Source organism: Lissotriton helveticus, chromosome 9 (assembly GCF_964261635.1).
Source record: "Lissotriton helveticus chromosome 9, aLisHel1.1, whole genome shotgun sequence".
Lineage (NCBI taxonomy): Eukaryota > Metazoa > Chordata > Amphibia > Caudata > Salamandridae > Lissotriton > Lissotriton helveticus.
In genome coordinates, this window is record NC_136070.1 from 404,175,395 (window position 1) to 404,202,192 (window position 26,798).

The following is a 26,798-nucleotide window of genomic DNA, read 5'->3' on the forward strand; positions in this document are numbered from 1 at the left end:
AAAAATTACAATCCTTATCCCCATGATGTCAGGGAAGAAAGGGGACCGCTCCAGAGTGGGGGAAAGGCAAAGTGGAAGAAGACGGCTTCTGCAAAAGGCAGAGGGCAATCGCAACCATCAGTCGCCCTATTAACAATTGACTCAGGGTCTCATGAAATGGACATGCAGGGTCGGAGCATGGATAAGTTGGCGGCTTGCGTCAAGAGAAGCCTCATTTACTCCATTCAACCAAACATTTCGTCAAAGTTTTGCTTCTTGAAAGAGGTAGGCCTTGCCATCTTCTCAACCAGCAGCGAAATTCAAGACCTGCAGGCCCTATTCAAGCCCCAAACGTCCAGGCAGATGTGACTTTCACGAATCCTAGAAATCCCATGACCAACAATGATCTCCAGGTGTCCACCAGGGAGGGCAGTACGCCATCACTAGCATAAGCTACCCAACCAAGGCAGGAATCCCAAGAGTGGCAAAAACACCAGGAGGATAATCACCCCATGGGAAACCAAGGGGCGATGCCAGAGTTGTCAAACTGGATACTTCAGGCTGGACACCAGACAGGTCACCTGGAAGATTTGCCCACATTCTCTCAGGATGACATCACAGCCAAGGCACAGGAGATGTTCCCTGATCTAGAAGCCAATCCAGCTGGCCCAAAACACTGCACTGATCCAACCTACAAAAAAGCCACCCCAACCCTGCCACCACCAGAACCTCAAGTACAACTCCAAGAAGATCTAGAGGTCCAGGAACACCTGGAGGACGAGCAGGGGACACTCTTATATGGGCACTCAGGAGTGGGCAGAAATGTTGGTCTTCGACACATTAGTTTCACTGGGAAGAGCGTCTGCTCCAGCTGCCGTCCAGGCCCTTAACCGCATGCGTGCGGCGGCTATTTTTGCACTACGTGGCTTTTTTTTTAAAAGCCGCGTTACATGATGAGCTGAGCTCGTCATCAGCGTGCGAGCGGCACAACTCATGACGAGCTCAGCTCGTCATGAGCGCCGAAGGGGTTAAAGAAGGGGTGGAATCACATAACAGGATGAGTGACAGTCCAGGAAGATAGGCTGCACACAGATGGACAATGCATGGGCATGCCTGTTAAACACCATGCAACGGTCCGTGAAAGCCCTCCAGTACCAGTCCAACAAGATGGATATTCAGCAGACCATACTCAATATCCTGGCTCCTTATGTTGCCGGCATCGATAAGAAGTTGGGGTATCTAAATTCACTCATCAAGCTGGCACAGATGGAGGCAAAGCAGATATGCAGCTGTGGCCCAATCGTGGATAAGCTGCCCACCCCCCCCCCGTCTACGCTCAACAGGGTCCTAAATGAGCTCAGAACGGAGCTCAAGAAGGAGAACTCCGTCAGGAAGGGCACCCCAGTCTCAAGAGCCCGAGTTCACAGGGAGTCTGACTTGGAGGCACCAGCGCGGACTAACACTCAGATACCAATCACCAGCTGCCTACACGGGGGACATGTACATCATATGACAAAGCATGAAGAAACACCACTGCACTCCCATTGTCGGAGGAAGCTTCAGCCCAAAATGAGAAGCAGAACGTAAAACAAAGGCAGATGCAGAGGAAGAAGGGTCGGAATAAAAGAACAGTGACAAATCATTCAGCTGTGTTTTCCCTCTTCCATCCCACAACAAACGCACTCTGAGGTTAACCCCTCTTGACCTGAACCTTTGCTACTGGATTCCCCAGATATTGCAAATCATCACACCCAAATGGAATCCCTCTCTCTCGCCCATAACCCTGGTAGGGCTCACACACAGGAATAAGCTGAAACGGACTCACCCAAGGAAAAAATATCCCCACACCCATGCGTAGGGGTAATTTGATTTCCACAAGTCACTCTTCAGGGAGCACTGACAGCTATTGCATGCCCTGTGTCACAACAACAGGACTGGAATGTCTCTAAAAGGAACCAACACAGGAGGGGATTCCAGAAAGGAATCAGAGAGTAACCAGAGGAACAACCAGAGCAGGGGCTAGGCTAAGCAGTGAACCTCGGGCAACATGCACCAGTTATCCTACTCCAACAGAAGGCGCCTCAGTCTCTGGATCAGGCCCCTGCATATTGCCAGAGAACCCATAAGGCCTTCCATCGAGAGTCGTCAGCACAGAAGAGTGGAATGGCCAAGAGTTACCTGGCGCTAGGCTCCCAAAAGAAACCACCACAGCTTACCGGCAGGGCAAACCAATGCAACTGAATGGGAACAATTTCTGCCAACAGGGTCTACCCCAATCATTGAGCAGCTGAGGGGGCAGCGTCACACAGCACCCCTGGCCTCCAACCTGCAGGTGGATTCCTCCATCCTACTTTTCAAGCCAGAGAATAAGTCAATAGGAAATTGCGATGTGCTAATAGGAGCAAAATTCTACTGCTGATGGAATCAATTTCAAGCCTAGCCGATATACGGTTCATGGACTTGTTCGGAATTGAGTTTATCAAACCGAAATCACCTACGCTCGTGAAGTCACCAGAACTGGATGGGGCATAAACATCAATCTCCACCACAATATAGGCTACCCATCTCTACAGCTTCCCAATGTAGGACACAAAATCCACGCTGTAACAAAAAACACCTGCTTGGTCCTCAGGGGAGCCCAAGGGATGTCGCCCACACGGAGGGGGGAGCTCAATGGCAGGCAATCCCAATCACAGCACTCACCATCGACATTGAATTGGCACTTGGATTTCAGGTGGATATCCAGAACTATAAACAGCGTTACCCGCACCCAATGACAAGACCAGCACCAGGCAGCACCACTCTGAAAGACCAAACCTACCCTTGTGCACATGGACCGTCAGTGGATTGGCAAGTAAAGTCATGGTTCCGAAATTGTTGCGCTACATCAAATATTTGATATAATCCTGTTTCAGGAAACATGGCTAGCTGACCCGCCACAATTAGAGGGTTTCATGCGCTTTTTCATATAAGCAGTCAAGCGTTCAAAACGCGGCCAGCCATCAGGAGCATGGCATCTTATGTGTCACTATCTTGCACAACCAAGGCAGAGGTAGTCCCATTACCAGCCAACATAGAAGTCAAGATCAGCCTTACATTGGATGGGCAGAACAAGGAATATTGCTAGACGCCTACTGGAAGACCTGGAGCACATAAACCTCAGTGCGCCAAACGGAAGGTTCTAGGAAGACTCTCCGCCCGCAGCTTTTTTTTTACTCTGCGTCCACCAGCTCAACATTAGACTAAACGTTAATTTTGCTTTCACTATTCCACCGAGTGTCCACATTCCACCTGGGGGCAATGGAGACAGTGACCACAGGAGATATTCCTCCTAGCAGGGGCGCCTGTGCTGGAAACGTCGGCAGAAGTTACACAATTAACTTCAAGAGAATCAAAAACGCTCTGGCAAACAGAGGAGGTGCTTGAATCAGCAATGGTTTCACGACAAGCAGGTTAAATGACAGCCTCACTAATAGATGGGAAAGCTTTACTGTAAACCTAGCCAAATCCTTCTCCACGGAAACCTAAGCAAGATTCCACCAAAACACCAGGGAAGCAAGTCAGATCTCCATGGCTCACCACAGTCAATTGAAACAACTAAAAAGGGCCATAAACAGTACACCGAGATCGCAGTGATAAATCTGGGGACTCCTATCTCATCTCTCTACTACATGAACAAAGAAGCTCACTGAAAAAACTAAAATGGAACAAACAGATCTCAAGAAGATGACCACTAGGCATAACTATTCTCAGAAATTCAATCTAAGAGCAGCTCTCGATATTGGGGAACAGTAAATAAAATAATGCGCCCAGCCCAGGAAGGCATGACATCTTACATCTCGGAAAAGTTCTCGGATGACTCTTAAAGCTCACTTCAACCATCAATCCCAGAGCCAGCCAGTAAAAACAGTGAGGATAGATCCTCAGATCATCGACCAAAAACGCATCAGCACCCCCTCTCTAACCCACTATAATCAGCAAGTGTTTCTATGCGGACTCGATTCTTCAGGCAGAACAGTCTAGCAAACAGGTCTTCAAAGTGGTACAATCTTTCTTCAAACCAAAATGCATTGAAAGAGAGGTTGTACCCACAGCTACGCTATGTGAGCAAATTTCAGAGTTTTTTGACCAAAAAATTAAGAAAGTATATGACTCCTTTGGTCCAATAATAAAAACTGTGAAGCAGGACCGAGCGAATAATGGTGGGCCAGACGAGACCCTCACCCAGTTTATGCACATCCCCCTGATTGAGGTAAGGCAGGAACTCATCCGCTGCAAATCCGGCTCCCCTGACGACCCCTGTCCAGCTAAACTATGGAGTGCCATAGTGGACTCGGTCGCCCCCACACTTTTAGGTATCTGGAACTCCTCCATCATGTCGGGCATATTCCCGGACATCTGGAAGCACGCTACTCTCCTACCCCTAAAGAAAAAACCTAATGGGGACCCAGATGACCTTACAAATCTCCGCCCTATATCTCTACTAGCTGCCCCGGGAAAAATGCTGGAAAAAGTTATACAGCGCCAACTGAGCAAATTTGTAGAAACCAACAACATTTTGCATGAAACTCAATCTGGCTTCCGCCCCGGCTTTAGCACAGAGACAGCGCTCATTGAAGTCGCCGAGTCTGTGAGGTGGTCGATGGATGCAGGAAACTCAGCAATGCTGGTACTCCTGGATCTGTCGGCCGCCTTCGATACGGTGGACCACGCCAGACTACTCAGCCGGCTGGCTGAGATAGGTATTCAGGACAGAGCGCTGGGGTGGATAAACTCCTACCTATCTCAGAGAATGCAGAAGGTGGCACTTGGAACGATTTCTTCTACACCTAAAACCCTCAGCTGTGGAGTCCCGCAGGGGTCGGCCCTCAGCCCCCTTTTGTTCAACATCTACCTGGCTCCTCTCTTTACGCTAATTGCCAACTGGGGCGTCAAGGCAATCTCATATGCCGACGACACCCAGTTGGTATTTCCTTACTCTGAGATGACGCAGGAGTCGTTCTCTAATTTTAAAGGGTGTCTCCAGGATATAGCATACTGGATGAACACTAATAAATTAAAACTTAATGCCAATAAAACCGAAGTCATCTTCTTCGGCAAGGGTCCCTCCCCCCCCCCAGAATTCTGGTGGCCAACGGAGATGGGCCCGCCCCCTCCACCCAGTCACTCGGCAAAAAATCTTGGTGTAAGATGGGATGATAACATGTCCTTCTCATCCCATATCCAACAAGTCGCCGGATGCTGCCTGAGCAAGCTGAGAAATCTCCGAAAAATCCTAAGACTCCTACCAGTGAGCTGCAGAAAAACGGTTGTCCATGCGACTGTCACCTCCCGACTGGATTATGCCAATGGTTTATACCTTGGCCTTCCAAAATACCTGACTCACAAGCTTCAGGTAGTTCAAAATGCGGCTGCGAGACTACTACTGCGAATCCCGTTCAAGCAGTCAGTCTCTCCGCATCTCCGAACCCTGCACTGGCTGCCAGTAGCCAACAGAATACAATTCAAAGCTCCGACGCTGGCGTTCAGATCTCTGCATGGCTCCTGCCCACAATACCTGAAAAATCGCCTCCCAAGATACCTTCAAAGTCGCGCACTACGGTCCAACGACCGTGTCCAGGTGGCCGTCCCGCGCGCAAAAAAGGCCCGACTAGGCGGTCGGACCTTTTCAGCAAACGTCCCCGCTCTGTCGAACTCACTGCCTCAAGCAATCCAACAGGCCCCGTCTGAACCCTGTTTCAACAAAAATTACTTAAGTCCTGGCTATTCACCCAGCCACGCTAGCTTCCCTATTCTTTAGCCCAGGTCATTTGTGTTCTACTAGCGCCGGGACACCTCCTTGTGAGGTAGCTGTTCGCGCTGTATAAAATCCAGTATTATTATTATTATTATGTCTCAGGAGTCACTTGAATCAGGGCCATCAAGCGACAAATCGCCAAAGGCAGGAAAGAGTGGGCAATCCCACTTACCCTCTTCAAGCGGGACAGGGACTATTGGGCAGAGACCCCTTGCCCCTCTATTCCGAGAGGTCAGAACTCTGGGAAACTCCCTGCCTCCTGGAAGGGCTCAGTCATTTCCCCAATACATAAAAGCAGAGACAAGGATACACCCAAAAAATATACGGGCTGATCACCTTGATCGACAATGAGGCAAAGTGCTCCGCAGGCACCCTATTAGAGGAACTTAATGTAAATGTACAGGAATTTATATAACGCAAATCACCAAGCGGTTTCTAAGCGCTTGCTTAGGGAACCCGTCCTGGTATTCCCCTGTGAGATAACCCCGGCAGGGTATCCGCAAGGTGAAAGCCAGGCATCCCGCCGCGAGGGGCCGTTGTGGAGATTAAGCAAGCTATTGCCCAGAGTCGCAGAGTGTGAACCCGTGAATCGAGTAGGCACCGGAGCGAGAATTGTCGAGTCCATGGACATTTTAGGACTCAAGACCGCGCCGAGCCGGGAATTGAGCCCTGGTCCCGGGCTGACCTCTGCTTCCAGGTCTGCCTCCCCTAACCAGTGAGCCACACTTCTCCACAAAAAGATTTTTAAATCTTGGGCATCAGCTAATTCCATCATTCCACTCAGCCAAACCTGTTTCTCCAAACAAACAGGTACAAGTACCAACATCCTGGCCATGTCAAAGCACATAGAAGCAGCAAGAAGCACTAAGCAGTCTCTCCACCTCTGCTTTATAGACTTCAGAGGAGCCTTTAATAACATAGATCGGGTGCGGCTTTGGAGGAAACTGGCTGTTAGGAATGTCCCATGGGGACTGTTGGAATGCTGATCCTACTCCACGCAGACACCTGGGTGCAGGTGAAGCTGGGCGTGGGCACACACCTCTCCAGGCGAGTACCAACCACAAAGGCTTACAATAAGGGTGTGTACTCGCCCCCACACTATTTATCCTCTACATTGCGGACCGGATGCAGTTGCTCAACTCTAGCAATTCGCATGCCCCTAGGCTGGGGGATACAACGCTATCCGTTTTTTTATACGAGGATGATATGGTCCTGGTAAGCCACATACAGGTGGGCGTGCACCATGCCCTCAACACAATGCAAGCTTATGCAATGGAGAAACTCCTGGAGGAAAATCTCAAGAAAATGAAAACAATGACCAAAAGCGGTGGCAAGAAGAAACTCCCTGCCTGGTATCTGGGGACTTCACAGTTCCAAACCACAACAAACTACAAGTACCTAGGCATAGAAATCGACAAGGGGGCCAGTTCATATTCAGAAGAGGGTGATCAAAAGTAAAGGGATGGCACTGGCAGTGACGCGGAGGTTGACAGGCCCAATACGGACACCCCTCCTCCTAGCTCGATCAAAAAGTCTACCAGCCATCACCTATGGAAGAGACGCACTGAGCAGCAGAGACGCTAAGACTCTAGACAACACACTAGTTAAGGCTTACAGACTTATTCATCATTCCAAACAATTCTTCGGCGGCACAGATTCGGTTAGAGTTTGGCCTAACATAACAGTCCTTGGCATAGCAAGGTTCATTCATTGTCTGCTGGCACAAGATCAGGAACGCAGCTGCTAACACCCTGAACCATCTTTATTGCCAAGAGCTGCAGCATCAAAGCACTTCACCTGCCAAAAATATTCTTTAAGGTTCTCTTACAAACACTGGGCTGTCGCAGGTCTGGGACATTCCAACCAGTCATAACATCTTTAAAAACGTATTTGGAAATCAATAAAAAGCCCCTCACTTATAGAAGACAAGGCCACTTTCTAAGGCCGCAGACAAGCCTGGATGACAATCAACAGCTACCGATCACTTACTCCTCCAAAATACTTTAGTTTAGGCTACTCAAGAAAGGTAAAGGATAAACTTTTTAAACTCGGTCTGGGGATACTCCCCTCAACTCAGTATCTCCCGCCATGGCAAAGGTACAATTTTCTAAATGCTGATGATTATGCGGCTTAGCAACAGAAGACCTACCGCACCTGCTCTGCAACTGCAGCGGACTGAAGGATGAATGGATCCGTCTGCTTAAAACTCAGTTCAACTCAAGAGAGGTTCACACTCGGAGACAGGCAATGATGGCCTGCTTCAGCGCAAAGTATCGGAAGCTTAACTGCAGGCTGGTAAAATTCCTCGCGCTATTAGAAATGAGAATGCCAAGAGCCAGCAAGTGCACTCTACCAGCAGTGGGCGCAGCTGCTTTGGAGGCAAGCAACCTCAAATCTGTAATCTACCATTGGGCTCGCAACCACTGTACTTTATTCCCTGTGACCCTACCTCTAAATTTAAACTCCTCCATGGATAGGGCAAAGGGAAATATTTAGCTTGTTCCTATGGATGCACTGCACTTTTGCACTTTCTACTATGCAAGGTAGAGTCTGAACAGTGATAAATCGTCTCCCTCGTTAATAAACGGCTGCTTGATATGTTTTATCTTATATGTAGTTTAATTGTATTTTATCCAACTTTTTTAACTTGGTGTATTGCACTGGTTTTAATTAAGTATGCAAAATAAAATTACTTACTTACTATCCGATGGGATATTGTGCATCAGCAGGGCATCCTCCAATGTCTCAACATCTGGACATCATGTTGAATTTAAAGACCTCTGGGCAACAGGATCTAGTTACTACTTTTAGACTGGAAGTCAGGTAGTTGTGGAGTAGGTCAGCATCATCCAGGAAATAAAACCATTTGGTGATTAATTTGACAAGGAGGTGGGAGGGGTAACCATTGACAACGCTAAACAATGAGAAATGCCATGTCACAATATTTAAGACATGTACATCATGCATGCAAGCTTGTTCCATTATATTCCTATATTAATTAGATGGAAATAATTATGTTAAATCTGCTTCTGTAATAAAGATAAATAACATTGACAGGAGTAAAGACAATACCTTTGACAGGAGGAATAACTTGGAAATGGCAGAGTCCTGGGAATGTAAGCAAGCATTTGGAAAACAAACTGAGAGAAAGGGCATTTTTTTATATTTAAATATAATGGGAATACTCCTAGACCCCTTGGCTAATCATAAACAAACAAATGGAAGAGTACCCCCTGGTTGTGCTATTTTCTCTTCAAGTGGAGAAAAAGAAAAGAGGCGCACTGGAGTGTCTAAAAGGACAGATTCATCCTTAGTTTTGAAGACCCCTCACTCACCAACCTGGTTGATGACATGCTTCATCATCGGGGTCCCACCCGGACAGCCGAATGCCGTCCAGGTGTGCTGCGACACCGGACTACAGTGGAGCGGGTTTTGTTTTTTCAGTTTTATATGTCAATTTAAAAAAACAAGTGATGTGGTGGTATTTAAAATTTGTCCAATAAACTACTCACTATCTTAAATTTTATTCTGGAGTGTATGGGCAATGATAAAATCGTTTTAATTTAGCTGGACACCAATGCCTAATTAGGAAGGACTCAGGTGTACAGGAAACGGGTGATGAAATATTAATATGTGGTCTACATGTTTCAATCGCTGTTGTTAATATAGGGTTTTCGTCAGGCCAAAGGAAGTAGTCCGGGTGGTGTACACACGCTAAGGTGCACCCTGCCCTTGACTACGCAAAAAATATGCACCTAAAAAATTCAGTATGTGGCTGCAACTTCTTTCTCAAGTCTTGGAAAATAGGTACTTAAAGCTCTGTATTAGTATGCCTCATGAACTATGAGGGTTTGTATTAACTTAATCCCGCCTCGATTTGTGGGAGCCTGTCACTAAAGCTGCTGCGCCTATTTCCGCAAACCCTCGTGTTCCGTGGATGAGTAGAATCTAGGAATACCTCCATGTTGTCTTGTTCAATGCAGTCAGTACTTTACTCCCCCCATAGTAGTTGTCATCATGGTTGCAGGGTCCAAGAAGACATACTATTGGGTGCAGTCTTAATTATTTTCCTCCTGAAGTTGGTGTCAAAAGTGTCATCAGCATAGATGTGCTGAACATCAAGGATCAATGGATTGTTCTTCATTCTCACAGCCTGGATGATGACTCTAGAATGTTGATCATGTTGGAAGCAGACTACGATGGGGTATGAATTATCCTCTCCTGTAACCACACACTCAAGGAGTTGGTGTGCTCTCTGGAATTCTAGTGGTTCTTTAAAGTGTAATCTAACTATCAGCTTTATTAAATCAGTTAGGTAGATCATTGTCTTCATTTTTTCCTGGGATGCCACAAAAGTGTAAATTATGGAGTTTGGAACAATCCTCAAAATCTGTCTTTTTTTGCATGAAATGTCAGATGTCACTACCCTAGTCAGGGAATGTATCCAGTTTTTCTTCTACAACCACTAGGCCTATCTCTGTCGAGTCTAAGCTTTTGTTAAAAGTTGCTAGTCAGATCTCATGGATCAGACAGCGCTCCAATTACATATTTATCACGCTGGACTCCAGCCATGACAATGCTGTACGTCAGAAAGACTTCTTTCTTGACGGATTTCAGGGATACTTCCAACATTTTGCTGTATCTCATCTTATTGTGGGACTCCATCAATAATTGTTCAGTTCTCAAACTAGAATGTAGTGAGAGGACAGGCAAAGACTACTAGTTTGGTTCTGTCAGCTGTATCATATAGGTAAAATAGTGGCATTAACTGAATAGTCTAGAGCTAGATTGAGACTATTCCAAAGACTTGTTGGTCATGTACTTAGCAGTTTATGATGGTCAAACCACAAGTTGCTCAGTGGGGCTGAGTGATGTGTATGTTTTGAGTTGTAAGGCAGCCACTTTTATGCATAGCAAAATATTAGGTGTAATGAATTATTCCATTCAAGACTCTATGCAAAGCAGGAATTATTTATGAGGTACATCTACAACTATTCCGATACACTATGAGCAGGCAGACCGTTTTAAAATCCCATCCATGATTCCAGTGGTATCCTGATACCCCTGCACACAGTGTCCGGGTGGACTCTTTTGTAAATGGGGGATTCAAGTGTAATGCAGCAAATGGGAATAAACTCCTTATTCACAGCCATATCTTCAGATGCAGAGGAGCCTCGGAGCTATAATAAGAAATTATCAAGAGGAGAAGGTTCTAGGTAGGTGGTGCAGATTGCTGTTGCATAAATATGGAGAAGTAGTTGGTCTCACTGACTAAAGTAGGTGTGCGGGGGTTTTCAACTTCTTAAGGGGTATGTGGCTACAGGAATTCTCTTTCAGGTCATACAGCTTGTTTCTGTGTTCTGGGCCACTGGGGAAGACTGATGGTCTGTCACCACCATTTCCTTTCATGAGCAGCACATCTGTTGGAGTTAAAGTTTGATTTCTTCATTTTAAGAAGACAAGTACTTGAGCAGGATCCCCAGAAAATGAATAAACAGTACTGGGTGTATCTACCAGCATTCTACATTCTTAGGTTGCCACAAAAGGGCATGGTTCTCAATGTTGGGCTGCCAACAAACAGCGTTTGCGAGCACCACACTGGTGCTAGTCACCCATTGCGCAATTGGGGTAAGCTAACAGTCAAATCAGACATTAACCTCTACCCACCATGCCTGCGAGTGCTATAAAATAGTATATCACAACCCCAGTAAAGCTTTGGTTCATGAGTTGCTTTGCTTCTTTCACCCCTGCATTCTCACAATGGTCCAGTGCTTGCCAGCCCATCATGGCTCTTAGCATGAGAAACTGGCCTACAAATGGATCGGCAACACCTGTTTGTAGGCTGTGGAAGGAGGAGGAAACAATGACTCGCTGGAGTGCAGTACCAACCATAAACACCTTCAGAAGCATGCCATTTCCCAATTCAAGCAATCCCCTCCAACAGACAACAGGCTTCTGCCAGGAACAGCATTTAGTAAATGAAGTAGCTCTTATTAGGTGCTCCCCAAACCTGTACCCATCTTGGGCTCCAGCATGACCTTCCGATTAGGATCAATTACTTAGATATATTTGCCCTAAACATTCTAATCTTACAAATATTTTTTGCACAGATTATTAGGATTGTATGAATTAACCGCTTAACCGCAGTGGCAATTCTGCCGCGGTGCGGCGGTTTAGCAGAGTGGGCGGGGCCGTATTGGCCAACGGACGTGCGCAGCACTACGAAGGTAGTGCGCGCGACGGCCGTTGGCCGACAGAAGCACGCAAGGAGTTAAAACATGACTGTTAGAAATGGGGGTCTCTGGTTAGAAAGGGTTGGTACCTTTGCCCAAGTAGGGACCCTTCTTCCTAGTCAGGGTAAGGGATTTATACTCCTAAAATAACCCCTGCTCACCCCCTTGGTAGCTTGGCACGAGCAGTCCGGCTTATTTCAGAGGCAGTGTATACAGAACCTACAGTAATACAGTGAAAACACTACAAAAGGACACCACACCAGTTTAGAAAAATATGCAATATTTTTATATATCCAAAACAAGACCAAAATAACAAAAATCCAACATACAGTACTTTAAAAATATGCACTTTGCAAGAATACTTGAAAGCCACAGTTCCTTGAAGTCGGTGGCTCCGTCCGGTGCTACCGCGGTGCTATAAAAACAGAATCCAAAAGTTCCGTCTGACCACGTCAGTCAGGGGTGTCAACAGACTCATAAACAGTACCTTTTGTGTTGCAGCCGACACATTCGTGCCGGCCTCTCGTGGCAACCGTCGCAGTTGTGGTGTGAAGCGGAGTGGTGCCCTCAAGTCGTGGTGCAGGCAGCCGCTCAGTGAAGGTCGTCCAGCGGGGTCGGTGAGACCAGGGCTGCGGTGCGGGGAGAAGGCGGTGCTCTTTGCAGTGCTGACAGATCACGTTGCAGGTGACAGAGCCGGTAATAGGGAGCTGGCGTTTGTTTATCCGGACTGCGGTGTGGGACGGGGTGGTGCGTCGTCGGACTTACGAGCGGTGCCCCAAGCCAAGATGTGTTCACCGAGGTCGCGGTCAGCGACGGTGTCGGTAAGATCAGGGCGTTGAAGTGAAGCGAGGCGGTGCGGAGTGCGGTGTCCACAGATCATGGTGCAAGCAGCAGCTCAGTGACAGAGGTCGTTGTCGTCGGCGAGACCAGGGTTGGGGTTGCGAGATGCAGAGGTGCCCTCTGAGGTGCCTTCAGGACACAGAGTCAGCGACAGAGTTGGTTGCTTATCCCTTCTCTGTGGCAACTGAAACAGCGGTTCCAGAAGCAGTACCCAGAGGTTGGTGAAGTCTTTGCAGTCCCTGAGACTTCAGAACAGGAGGCAAGATCTACTTCAAGCCCTTGGAGATACTCAGCACAAGTAAAGAAAGTTCATTCCAGTCCCTTAACTGCCCAAGGCAGAATAAGCAACTGCAAGGCAACCCAACAAAGCAACAACACAGCAAAGGGGCAGTACTCCTCCTGGCAGCTTCCAGCTCTTCTTCTTGGCAGGTTCCTTGATTCCAGCGAGTTCTAAAGTTCTGGGGCCTGGGCCCCATTATTTATACTCCAAATTCCTTTGTTCTCTCAGGCAGAGAGTGGCTGTGCTTAGTCCAAACCAGTTTAGTCCTCTCTGGCCCAGCTTCCCAATAGGAGGTGGAGACAGCATTGTCCAAGGAAGACAGGGCCTATTCAGGTGCAAGGGAAAACCCCTCGCCCCCACTCTAAATGCAGACCAGGACTATTCAGGTGCTAGTGAAAACTTCTCCCACTACTCTGAATGCAGCCCAGGTCTATTCAGCCGAGCCCCGCCTCATTCAGGAAAGGTAGGACACACATCAACCCTCCACTCTCGGTGGCCGTCTGAGAGAATGTGCCTCCCCAGCCCCTGTCATTCAAAAGCCAGACAGTCAATCCACAAACCAGCAGAGGCACACAGGATGGCTAAGCATGAAAATACCCACTTTCTAAAAGTGGTATTTTCAAACATAGAACATAAAAATCATCTTTACTAAAAGATACATTTCACATTCCGAGTACAGGCATAATTAAGTCCATTTCCCTATCTTGTCCCAATGGTAAGTTATGTTTATAGATTGTTATAAGCAAAACTCCCATTCTACCATATGGGACGGATAGTCTTTCCATAGTTCAAAACGAATTACACTGTACTTCAGTACCAGGACATTCCACACACCTAAGTACATGTCCTACCTTTAACATTCTCCGCACCCTGCCCACACACAGGGGTACCTTGGGCCTACCTTAGGGGTGACACATGTAAGAAAGGGGAAGATTGGGGATTGGCATGTGGGTGCACTTGCCAGGTCGACATGGCGGTTACAAACTGCGCGCAGACACTTCAGTAGCAGGTCTGAGATACCTTTCCAGGGCTACTCATGTGGGTGGCACAATCAGCGCTTCAGGCCCACTAGTAGCATTTGATTCACAGGCTCTGGCACACTCAGTGCACTTTATTAGGGGATTAGCAGTAAATCAAATATGCCAATCATGGAAACGCCAATCCATAATAACAATTTACAACAGAAGCACTTGTACGTTAATGCTGAACAGCAGTGAGAAATCGAAAGGTCAGAAAGCAAAAACAGAGGTAAACATGCCAAAAGATGCCAGGTCGAACAATGACCTTCAATTAAATAAATACATTAAAAAATCAAAGTCCTTGAAAACAGCATAGTACCCTAGGATTCTAAGAAATAAAAGTGGCTAGCTGGTGTATAAAGAATAGATTAATTCAGGTGATTTTTTTTCAGCTAGTGATGTATGAATCACACGTGAATTCATGATCATTCCGGAATTATATTTACTGTTTCAGTGCATTTAATTTTCAAGACCAGACCTGTTTCCCTTCAATGTTGTTAGTATTAAGTTAAAATTTTAAAAGTTAACGTGCAATACTTGTTTTCAATGTATTTTTAGGGGTTTAAAATTAAGTTAAAAAAGGAAGTTACATTACACACGCAGAATAGCTAGCACTCTTGAAAACTACCTTTGTTGCTTTCTCTGCTTTGAGTGACCGAACCTTTTCACCCTGTGCAGTCACTCTTTCAAACAGCTCTAATGGCGTTGTGGTAACTGGTCCACCATTTACGGAGTCTGCCATGTTATTCTCTGCAGATGACTAAATCTTTCTTCTTCCAAATCTGAAGTGCTTTCTTCACAGGATGATGGTACACAAGCAACTGCTTCAAAGTGAGGACTGAAAAAGAAAAGAAGAAAAAGTGAGTGTGCAGGAAAACCTAGATAGGAGAGAAGAATATTGAGTGACTATAAGCAGCTATGAGTCAAACAAACATAACAGGATAAGTTATTCACCCAAGTGTTGAAAGCTATATATGGGATGTCATCATACTTTTTCAACTGATCAAACACCCCAAAAAAACCTCACCATCTGTTTTCAGTTAGACTTTTCTATCAAGTTACCATCTAACTCCTCTGAGATAACCTGTGCGCTCTCACCAGTCATAGAATAACCACCTTTTCATTGTCTGCAATTCAACCGGCCAAATCCCCTTAGGACTTGAACGTTTTAACTGTTGAAACTTCTACCCCCTCAATGCAAAATGTTCCACTTGCCATCACACTACCCGAATCAACATTAATATGTAAATCCTCTGAAATGTTCTGTTCATGTTATGTATATAGTGCACTATCATCTGTGAGGATATCCTGTTGCTGAGTAGGTGTGTGTGTGTGTGTGTGTGTGTGTGTGTGTGTGTGTGTGTGCGCGCGCGTGCCCAGCACTGCCTATGGTAGGTTGGTAATTGACAAGCCAGGTCTTCAACTTCTACTGGAATTCAAGAAGAGTGGAGGAGGCTCTGATGTGGAGTGTGACTTTACGAGCAATGTAAGAGAACGCCCATCCCACTCATCTTGTTCTGTGTATGAGTGGGATGTATGCGAGTAGGAGTACAATAGAGTGGAGTTGTCTGGGTGGTTGATGGAAGGAGATATGACTGTGAGGTATGTGTGGCCCAAGTTGTGTAGTGCCTTGAATGTGTGTGAGGAGTTTGAATTGAGTGCATTTTATTATCAGTCAGTGTAGCTATCAAACACAAGGAGATGATGGACGGAGTGCTGAAACTTTTTAGACACTCACCCCCACTCACAGATCTGGGTTGAATTCATCATCGTTCTTTAGCTCACTTCGCCACCTCAGTTCAGACCCAGCTATATGCAAATCAGTCTTGACCCTGTGCCTCATGATGAGGGGTGGCACCCCGAAACTGGTCACATCGGTTCAGGGAAGACCAGGCTTGGCAGTTCGGGCTGGACTGTGCCGATGAGGCACAGGGTCAAGACTGATTTGCATACAGCTGGGTCTGAACTGAGGTGGTGAAATTGACCTAAAGAACAGTGATGAATCCAACCCAGATCTGTGACTGGGGGTGTCTGAAAAGATTCAGAGCTCCGTCCATCATCTCCTTGTGTTTGCTTTGCTCACCCTAAGTTGACAGGGTATGCCCAGACATGGGTCCCTTGCTCACTTTGCCACTGGGTTCAGGCTAGCATGGCTGATGAGGTGTTACCCCGAAACCGGTCCCAGGACGCTTGTTTCCAGTTCAGGGAAGACCTGGCTTGGCAGTTCGGGCTGGACTGTTCCCAAGAGGCACAGAGTCAAGACTGATTTACATATAGCTGGGTCTGAACTGAGGTGGTGAAGTGAGCTAAAGAACGATGATGGATTCAACCCAGATCTGTGACTGGTGGTGAGTGTCTGAAAAGTTTCAGCGCTCAATCAATCATCTCCTTGTGTTTGCTTCAGTTAGTGTAGTTCCCTGAGGTGTGGTGTGATGTGAATTTGGTGTGGGAGGTTGAGAGTCTGATTGCAGAGTACTGGATAGTTTGTAGTCTTCTAGTAAGTTGCTTGGTGATCCTGGCATAGAGGGTGTTTCTATAGACCAACTTCCTCAGCATCTTTTAGGTGTGGAAGCAGGATGAGACAACAACGTTGACTTTTGAGGTCATGTCCAGTTTGCGGTTGATGATTATTCAAGGTTCCTGTCAAGGGTTCTGGGTATGGATCCATGTTCAGCCAGCCACCTTAGCAGTCCCATGGTGAGGTGTTCTTGCTGAAGACCACTTCTTCTATCTTGTCGGTGTTGAGCTTGAGACATTTGTCTTTCATTCAGTTATCAATTTCGGACATGCAGGAGGTGAACTTGTTTCTTGTATTGAAGGTCTTGTCCAAGGGGGAGAGTTGGAGTTGGAGGTCATCTGTGTAGCAGAGGATGTGGATCTTGCGTGCGCAGAGGACATTGGCCAGTGGGATCATGTATGCATTGAAGAGGGTGGGGTTGAGCGATGACCCTTTGGCGCTCTGCAGGTGAGTTTGTGGGCTTCAGAGGAGTAAGGTGCCAGGCTACTAGCCTGTGTTCTAACCATTAAGAAGAACCAGATCCAGCAGAAAGTGGCTCCTTGGATGCCAATCTGGTGCAGGCGCCTGATGGGATTGAGTACGAGACCATGTCAAAAGCTGCAGAGAGGTCCAGGAGAACGAGGGCTGCTGTCTCTTCACTGATCAGTAGGAATGCTTTGGTGAAGGAATGACGGGGGCAAGGCTCAGATACCCTCCACCCTCCTCGAGTGGATAATCTTCATGGTAGCTGCGATTTCGACAGTGGTGAGGGCAGGCCACAAGGTCACAGTTCGTTCATTGGCCATAATCGCAAGATGATTTGTGACTGTAACAGGGTCCGGTTGAGGGTCGAAGCTGCTGTATTTGGAAGTAATTTTGTTATAGAAAAATTCCGAGATCTTGTTGCAAAGGTCTTGTGAGCGGGTGATGTTGCTGGAGGTGCTGTAAAATCTCTGATGATGGCGAAGATTTCCTTGCTGCTGTTAGCACTGGCATTGATGCGATCTGCAATAGCTGTGTGCTGGTGTTCAGCATCTGCTAGTGGTAGCATCTTATGGCTGATTTGAATATGTCTTGATCTGTTGTGTCTTGACTCGTTATCTTTTTGCACACCAGTTGCTTGCAGGGGCATTTTGTCAGCTTGAGTTAGTCTGTGTATCAGCTGGTCTGTGGTCGGGCTCTTGCTGTTGGGTTGCGCTAGAGGGGAGCCAGAGTATTGGCACATGAGATGATCCAGCTATTGTAGTTTTTGATGGGCTTTCAGCAAGTTGCTGGTGTGCTCGGGAAGGGGGCACAGAGAGGGGTGAAGTCCACTCCTCTTCCGAGATGCTTTTCCAGCTGTGGCAGGTGGTTCTGGTGGTGGTAGGTCTGCGATGGAAATGGATATGGTGGAGGTGTCTATGTAAGTGGTGTAGCTGATGGTATTTTTTAATATTATGGCAACACCACTGCTGTGCTTATGCTGACAGTCTTGCCTAACGATCATGGAGCCAGTGGGGATTCGTTTGATTATTGCTGCACTGTATGGTCCATGTATTACTACACATTGATCACACCCTATTGACTTGTCTATATTTAGCCAATTCATTATAAAACTTTATGGGCAACCTTACTTGATATGGCAAGTAATTCTGTTTGAAGGGCTATATATAGTATCTCTATGTGATGTGTGGTAGAATGCAGGATGAGAGTGTTCCGTGGTTTAGAGGATACCACTGGGAGACAGTAAGAACTATGATTAGGGGAGAGAGAGAAAGAGAGAGAGAGAAAGAAAGAGAGAGAAAGAAAGAGAGAGAGAGAGAGAGAAAGAGAGAGAGAGAGAGAGAGAAAGGCTGGTTCATCAGGCAGCATTGCAAACAGTAATATAAACAAGCATTTGCCATGCAATAGGTCTCGCATTTGGAAAAATTAGAGCTATTGGCACTGTAAATGATAATGTATTTCATCTATGTGTTTGCCTTTGAGACCTTGTAAGTGTTTAGCCATGCAGCGTGCTATCCATAACTTTTGGCCACACCCACAGATCGGGAGGTACACTGCAGACGGAGTATTGCTTAACATACTGGAGCAGAAGCGCTCAGTGTACAAAGATGTGCCTTTAAAGAGGCTGCAATGGCACCAATCCACCACTAGATGTCCCTTCTAAAAGCTGCAAGGGAGACGCTTCACCACTAGGTGTCCCATCTGGATGAACTTAGTTTGCTTGGTATTGCATTACAGCTGTTGACATGTGAAAAACATTTAAACAGAAGCATTTCAAAAAACATTACAGTTGGAAGTTAACCCAACAACAAAGTAAAATGCATTACAGGCAGTGAAGCTTTAAAATGTATAAAGTGAAGCTCTTGAAAATAAATTATAAACTGGGAAATATTAAAGCATGTCACAGTGCACCCAATGACCGATCAAAGTTCACCTGAAAGTCTTTAAAAATGCATTATAGTCAGCAGGGTCGTGAAGCCTGAATATCTACTACTCTGTTAGCATGCAGAGTCCCTGGCCTAGACATACTCCAGACAGCTACATGTGCGTCTCTCCATACAGTCACAAAGCAAGATTGTCTGAACAGTCAGATTCGCCTAGATGAGCATTATGGCCACTCACTCACTCAGGACTTTCCAATCTGAGTCCTGCAGGATCCGCCTCCTGATAGGTACTGCATTGGTATCTATTCAGAAGCTGAAGAATCTGTGGCTCTATCAGAAGAACAAGCTACTTGCTTTCGGTAATGCTCTTTTATGTAGAGACTATCTATCCGCAGATTCCTCACTGACCATCCCATCCTCCTTATTCTGTGATTGGGCCTTCCATTAATAAGATCTCAAGTCCAGGAATCTGCACATTGGTCGCACCAATTTGCTTTAGGGATTCTGCATCTGGAGGCGCGGCCGCTCTTGAACGCAACTTAAAGCATGAGAGGGTGGCACCTACATAGGTTCTGCCTGTCATTGCTGGAGATAAATGGCGTCAGTGTGGGGCTGCATGTGCCAACTACAAGCGTACAGAGGAACTGCTTTAAAGTTTCTGGATGAAGTCTGGCGCCTAGGGAATATTGAAAAGGTGAGGAATCTCCAGCCAGATATAGTCTCTAAAAGAAAGTGTGTTACCAAAGGGATAAAACTTGTTCACTAAACTGTGCAATGGTGAATCAGCAACTCAACAAATGGTAATAAAGGCTGGGGAATCAATGGACAATGGTGATAGGAGGGCTTCAATGGTACAGAGGAACAGAGGGAGGAAAACAAAGGAAATTGGTATGTGTGGGTGGGAGAAATAAATGGAGGAGTGGGTATATCAGTGAGGAAAAGTAAAATGAATTGCTAGGGATCCGTTTGAGAAGAAGCAAAGCAGAAGGGTAAAAAACAATAAATATGTCACTATGAGATAGCTTTAAAATGCTATTTAGGATAAAGGTATTATGAAAAACAAAAAGCAAATAAACATAAAAGCAAATAAGCTCAGAATGGAAGCAAATATTGCTCAAAAGGAGCAAAGCTGGAGCATTGACTGGGAAGAAAAATTAAATCAATAATTACAAAGGCCAAACATAAATGGATGAGGGAGAGAGACCAAGCTTAAGGTCAGGTGAACATAAAAACAGAGTCCAGGGCAGGTGGAAAAAAAAAGTTGCCAAGATTAAACTTCCGAATGGGAAGAAAGAGCAAAAAGGTAAGCATGTACTGGCACAGAAGCCACAAAAGCAATGGAGGAAGTAGAATGTGTAGAAAGAGGGAAATGAACACAAATGCAACGGAACCAGGAGTGTGAAAAAAGTGTGTTGGAGAAATACATTAGTAATAATGGCAGGCTAAGGAAGCAACAGAGCAGGGCAACATTCCTAAAAAGCAGGATCAGGGATGGAAAATAAATATATAAACAAAAGTGATACATGTGGGTAACCAAAAGTAAGGGTGGAATGGAGCTGGTTGAGGAAAGGTAATAGAAAGTGGAGTACAAGTTGAGGTTCAAAAGAAAGCACAATAGTAGCAGGGAAAGACAGGAAACAAAGCATCTACCATACCAGAAACCTAAAAAAAGGAAACAAAATAAATGAAACATTGGAGAGAAGAACAAAACATGAATGGAACAGACCAAAGGCAAGATGTGCTATAAAAGAATAAAGAAGCAGGAAATTGGGGAAGATAAATGTAATTACTGCGTGAGTGATAGTTACACAGGAGTAAACAGAAAAGATGAACCAAAAGGTATGCAATGAGAGTGCATGATGGATAATGTAAAAAGGACAATATATAATGGACACATTTGGAAACTATATTATGTAGAGCATAAATAGCTGTATATGACCTGCAAGGTTTAAATTTACATTTGAGTAATTTGCTGCAAAGTGAAACTTGTTGCAAGTGTATATGCATTAAAAATGCAAAGTCAACTGTAAACCGACTGTATGAGGTCTAGTGTGTTGCATAACGATATAAGGTATTATTTGTGTTCTTACAATAATATCAAAGAGAAAGAGGAGAATGGAATGGTTGGATGAGAAAGTAAATTGGTAAGTGCAGGTGAAACAAAGAACCGGAGGGGGTAAGCATAAGTAAGTAACCATCAAGGACATTGTTGTGCAAGTTTGTTTGAAGCAAGTGAATAAAAGAGGGAGCGAACATAAATGGAATTGCTAGATAGATGGCTGAAAAGCAATGTAGAAGCAAGTCGACCAAGGGGAGGGGGGAAACGAACAATTGAACCATGAGCAACAACACAGGGTGAGGGAAGAAGCACACAAAGGAGAGCGCTACATGGAGTGTAGTGCCGGCGGTAGAGATGCACACGAGCGAAAGAGCAACACAGAGTGTGGGGTTGGTTGTGGAGAAGCACACAAGCAAAATACAGCCACACGGAGCTTGAGTAGAGGAAGAAGCACAGAAGGGAGATCGCTGGAAAACACATGCACTCTCATGCTGCGCTAACTAAAAAGAAAACTTAATACCTTAAAAGTGAGCAGTGAAAGCGGCTATGCTCTAGGAGAGGGACAAACAACATGGAACAAGAACAGGCATTGAATAAGAAGCAAGGTGATGAGTGACAATGAAGACAAGCAATGGGTGGGCTATAAAATCTTGGTAATCTCACAATAGGACTATGAATTCAGGACTGAAGGTATTAGAACTGCTCTTGTTCAAATGTTTACAAAAAAGTGTGGCTGAAAGTGTCACAAGAGGCGTGCAAAAATCGAAATTCACACTAAGAACACGAAAATGCTGCAAATATGCATGTTCACAACCGGTGAACGACTGAACAAAAATGCACACTTTTTTAAATGAATCAGGTTTCTCTAAAATGCTGCAAATTATGTTGGGCTTACTGCCACACTTCAAGCACATCGCAGTAATACAAAAATCATCAAAACGTTTACACTTAAAAATTTCAGAACATTTTCTATTTGCCTTGCGAACCTGCTGCACATTTCTTTAAATAAAACAAATGAATTTGACAACACACAAGCACTGCTTGTAATGCTCAAAGAATGGGCTCCTGAGTCACTGGGATTGTAGGCCAACCTTCGTGTCTTGCAGGCAGAAGTCATTCTGCAAAGGCAATCTACATTTCTTCACAATGTTTATACTTTATATTATATGTCGGTTTCGTGATCTTCTCGGATTTTTAACCATAAGGGTTGGTCTTTCCTGTGAATTATCTGCATGAATAAATCATGAACATAAGAAATTGGACATTAGGTGGTGTTCGGCTAACAGCTGCATTTGAGAGACAAATCCCTACCCTCTTTCCGCTCTATACTCTACCTAACTGTTGTAACCTCTCATTTCACCTCCCTCACCTTCTCACCTCTCTCTCCCTTGGTTTGCCCTTCCATCCCCTGCTCCCCCTCCTTTCTCTCCTCCGTTGGTTCTGTCCAGCCTGAAGGCAATTTAGAACGTTCGCTCTGAGGGTTAATGTAAGCTCAGCAGGGCATGTTAGAGGAGCTTGGAAACTGATGTAAATAAATCTTCTCTTACCTCATCTTGTGTGGACCTTCATGGCGACGAGGATGGGATATACATATACAAGAATGACAAGGTTATACCTCCTGAATCCCTAAAGAAACAGATTAGTGATCTTGCACATGAAGGTAATTTAGGGAGGAATTTAACCAAAAGCAAACTACGTGCCGAATACTGGTTCCCTGGAATGGACTCTTCCATTGAAGAATTAGTTAAAGGGTGCCATGCCTGTGGAGCCAGTGACAAAGTCAAATGTACAAGAAGGACACCATTAGAACCAGTTCATGTTCCCATGAAGGCATGGGAAAAGTTGGGCTTAGACATCATTGGGCCTCTGCAAGTTCTGGGTTTACAAGAAAAATTCATCCTGGTGTTAGTAGATTATTTTTCAAAGTGGGTCACCATTAAGTTTGTAAATGGGGTTGACACCAAAGCCATTAAAGTATTCCTTTCTGACACCTTTGCTAAGGAAAGGTATACCCCATACCCTTATAACGGACAATGGGGTACAGTTTGTTTCAGAGGAGATTAAGGAATTCCTTGTTAGTTTGGCCATAAAACATGTATCCACACCTCTGTACTGTCAACGTGCCAATGGATTAGTGGAACGCTGCAATCGCATGATAAAAGATGCTCTTCAACTTGCTGTAGCTTCCCACAGACCCATTGTGCAGTCTATCAAAGACATGTTATGGTCCTATGCAACAATGCCCAACAGTGTAACAGGATACTCGCCTTTTTGTTTGTTGAGAGGGCGCAAACCAGGGTCTAAACTCACACCCAATTGGCTTTTTGAGGACAACACTTTTGTGTGGGACAAAACCACCACTCAAAAAAAGATCCCGTGTCATCAAGAGAAATACAAACAAGACTATGATCTTAGATGGAAAACCAAGCCCAGAAATTGGGAAATTGGGCAACGTGTCTTTGTGAAAAAACCTGTCTCGAGTGCTAATAGGTACAACAAATTTTACAGTTCTCAAAGAATAAGTGAGGTTGGGAAGAACGTTGTCACCATGGCTGATGGCAAGAAGTGGAGCATGGACAGGTTAGTGAAGTGTCCTCCACAAACTACCACTTCCAAGCCAAACAATGCATCAAATGTTGGGCCCGCCAATACTAGTGTTCCTGGGGCTAAGAAAGTTGTCAAGTCTCCGACTTGGCAGAAGGACTATGTACTGTATTGAACTGTCTACTTATTTTTCCTATTATGCCTTGCCTAATCAGAAATGTTCAGTCTGTACTTAACCTGGCAATGTAATCTGTTTATCCCTCCTATTCTGTAGAAAGGGAGATGTGTTGTAACCTCTCATTTTATCTCCCTCACCTCTCTCTCCCTTGGTTTGCCCTTCCGTCCCCTGCTTCCCCTCCTTTCCATCCTCCGTTGGTTCTGTCCAGCCTGAAGGCAATTTAGAACGTTCGCTCTGAGGGTTAATGTAAGCTCAGCAGGGCATGTTAGAGGAGCTTGGAAACTGATGTAAATAAATCTTCTCTTACCTCATCTTGTGTGGACCTTCATTACTACACTAACCCACACTCACATTTATAGTTCTTCTCAACTGCAAATCTTGGGGTGGCTCAAAACTAATAATTCCTATTTGTGATCGGGTATTTTCTGCGAGCTACCCTATTTTCACCCTTCTAGCAGGACATGCAGCGATTTTGAAAGCGAAATGGGTTAGCCTGGCTTCAAATCAAGCTGCCTTTTTGTCTTGTGCAATTAGAGAAATTAAATTCAGCATGAGATAGGGGCAAGTATCCATACGTCTACTACAATGACTTAATCTGACCAATCTGACCACGCAATAAAGCCTCTGTCGACCCTCCCCCATCCACGTAAGATGAGCACCCCAATGTGGAAGCACAGAAAACAAAAACAAAAAAAAGTGTCAGCACACAGTCCAGTTGCAAATGACACAGAAAACCTGATAGAGAATCCATATTTTATCGGAGTACACACTTATTTTAAATATCAGTATTACTCATCTGTAAGCCTCAACACTGCTTACAGTGACCATTCATAACCGACCTCTGCAGTGACGTGAAGGTTCGTTTGAATCCCAGCACGATTCACCTATCCATCCTACCGGCACATGAAGAACCTTTATATTGCATAACCTCAACTTATTTACTGTGCTCAGAAAAGAGGCGTGAAACATTCCAATACAAACAGTTTATCATCAAAACCTCATTGCACTGAGGTAACGTCCAATCAGGGTTCGATCCGTGAAGGTGCAGAGATCTCCTGTGTAGAACTAGACTCACGAGAAGCAAAACTACGAAGAACCTAAAGCCCAAAAAGAAATAGATATAGTTGTACATTTCTAGTGTATAAATGAGATTTTCACTAAAGAACCTGTACTTTACAAAGTTGTGCACAATAAATCTGTGGCCACACACCTTTGCTCAGCAGTAGATAATAAATAATACGTACTAATTAGGTGATCAGAGGCTGCAATAAGCAGACGCTCCAGGATTTTGCAGTTTTGGGTGGCAAACTTCGCGGCCAAAAAAAAGCTACATTTGCTGCTCAAAACCTCAAAATTCGCTCTATTTTTGCGGTAGGCTAAAACATGTGCCCTCCACAAAAATACTGAAGGCCTGTGCTCTGTCACAGTCTGCAACGTCGCAGAGTTTCCAGCAGCACAGCGCCTGGAACCAGAGGGTGTCGGATGTCAAACAGAGTAGATTAGCAGCTTTGGCATTATCTCTTAAGGCAACACCCTGACATCATTTTTCTTCAAGAAACGCACCTCATGCAGGCCGATACTGCGCGCATGGCTCACCCTAAATATCCCCTTCAGTTTTGGGCTGCAGCTGACACCAAGACAGCGGGAGTGGCAATTTTGTGCAGGACTGGTATAAGGCAGGGGGGCGGCAGGCCTTTCCGGGGTGGTGATGGACGATTCCTACGTGTGGAGGTGGACGTTGGGCGCCGTCACATCACATCACGCTGTGCAATATCTATGCCCCTGATCAGGCGCATGACCGTTACCTTCGAGACCTCCTAGGGGGCAGATACCGCAGACCGGCTCATCCCTTATTGTGGGCGAGGACCTCAACTTGGTATGGAATCCTAAGGTGGACAGGAGTGAGAACTCCTCCAGTGGCGCGGGGGCTATGTCTGCGACTCTGCGCAAGCAGCTGACGGACCTTGGGAGGTTCGACGCCTGGCGGTACTTTTCGCCGGATAAGCAAGGGTACTCGTACTACTCGCATGTCCATAGATCCTACTCTCGCATCGACTACCTGTTTGTCACTAGGGACCTCCTCTGCGACACGGTGGAGGTCGACATGTCCTATATCTCCCTCTCTGATCACGCCCATGTTGAGTTATTGCTGCAGGATCCGGCGGCACGCCCTGCTCGGGAACGGAGGTGGTACCTACCGCCGAGCATCCTGAGGGACTCGGAAGCTGTGGAGGACATTAGGGGAGCGATTGTCTCCTACTTTGAGGACAATGACCTTCCTGAAACACCCTTCCCGGTAGTTTGGGACGCATTCAAAGCTACCATGCGGGGCCATATCACCTCCCTCGCGATTGCGAGTGCGCGTGACGCCCGCGCACTGGAAGATAAACTTGTGGGAGACTTGAGGACGGCGGAAACACAGGATCAAGGCCACTCCACTTGGCACACGAGACGGCATTTGCTAATCTTAGGGGCCAGCTCAGGCTGATGCGCACAAATAGGACTGAGACCTCCATCCTGGCACTGAAACAGAGGTATTTCGAGGGAGGAGACAAAGTGGGGAAGCTCCTGGCGCGGAGGCTGAGGGCAAGAGCCGCGAAGGAACATATAGCAAATGTCCAACTGCCCGACGGGACCAGGGTGGTTACGGCCGGGGAGAAGTGTCGAGCTTTCCGGGACTACTATACGGCATTGTACACAGAAGAGCGACCACCTTTGGAACTGGTGGAGGAAGTACTAGGGCACTACGGGGGTGCGACACTACATCCGCAGCATGCTGAGGAACTAGAGGGGCAGATCCTGCCGGAAGAGATAGCTGCGGCAATCCGCGAGCTCCCCTTGGGGAAATCGCCGGGGCCTGACGGGCTTCCAATCTCCTTCTATCGCATGTATCAGGCACAGCTAGGCCCCTATCTCCTGCGCCTGTTTAACTCCTTCACCGACGAGCTGGGTCCGTCCCATGACATGGGTCTGGCAGAAATTGTCCTGATCGCGAAGCCTAGGAAA

General features: G+C 46.0%; 1 protein-coding gene across 1 annotated transcript in view; it reads right to left on the reverse strand.

The window, feature by feature from the left end:
• WARS1 (tryptophanyl-tRNA synthetase 1) overlaps window positions 1-26,798 on the reverse strand; it is a 136,498-nt gene that overhangs the window by 97,878 nt on the left and 11,822 nt on the right. The window contains exon 2 of the mRNA XM_078660185.1: window positions 14,777-14,986. Within this exon, the coding sequence (XP_078516311.1) occupies window positions 14,777-14,890 (114 nt within the window). The 5' untranslated portion in view covers window positions 14,891-14,986. The remainder of the gene's footprint in view (window positions 1-14,776; window positions 14,987-26,798) is intronic.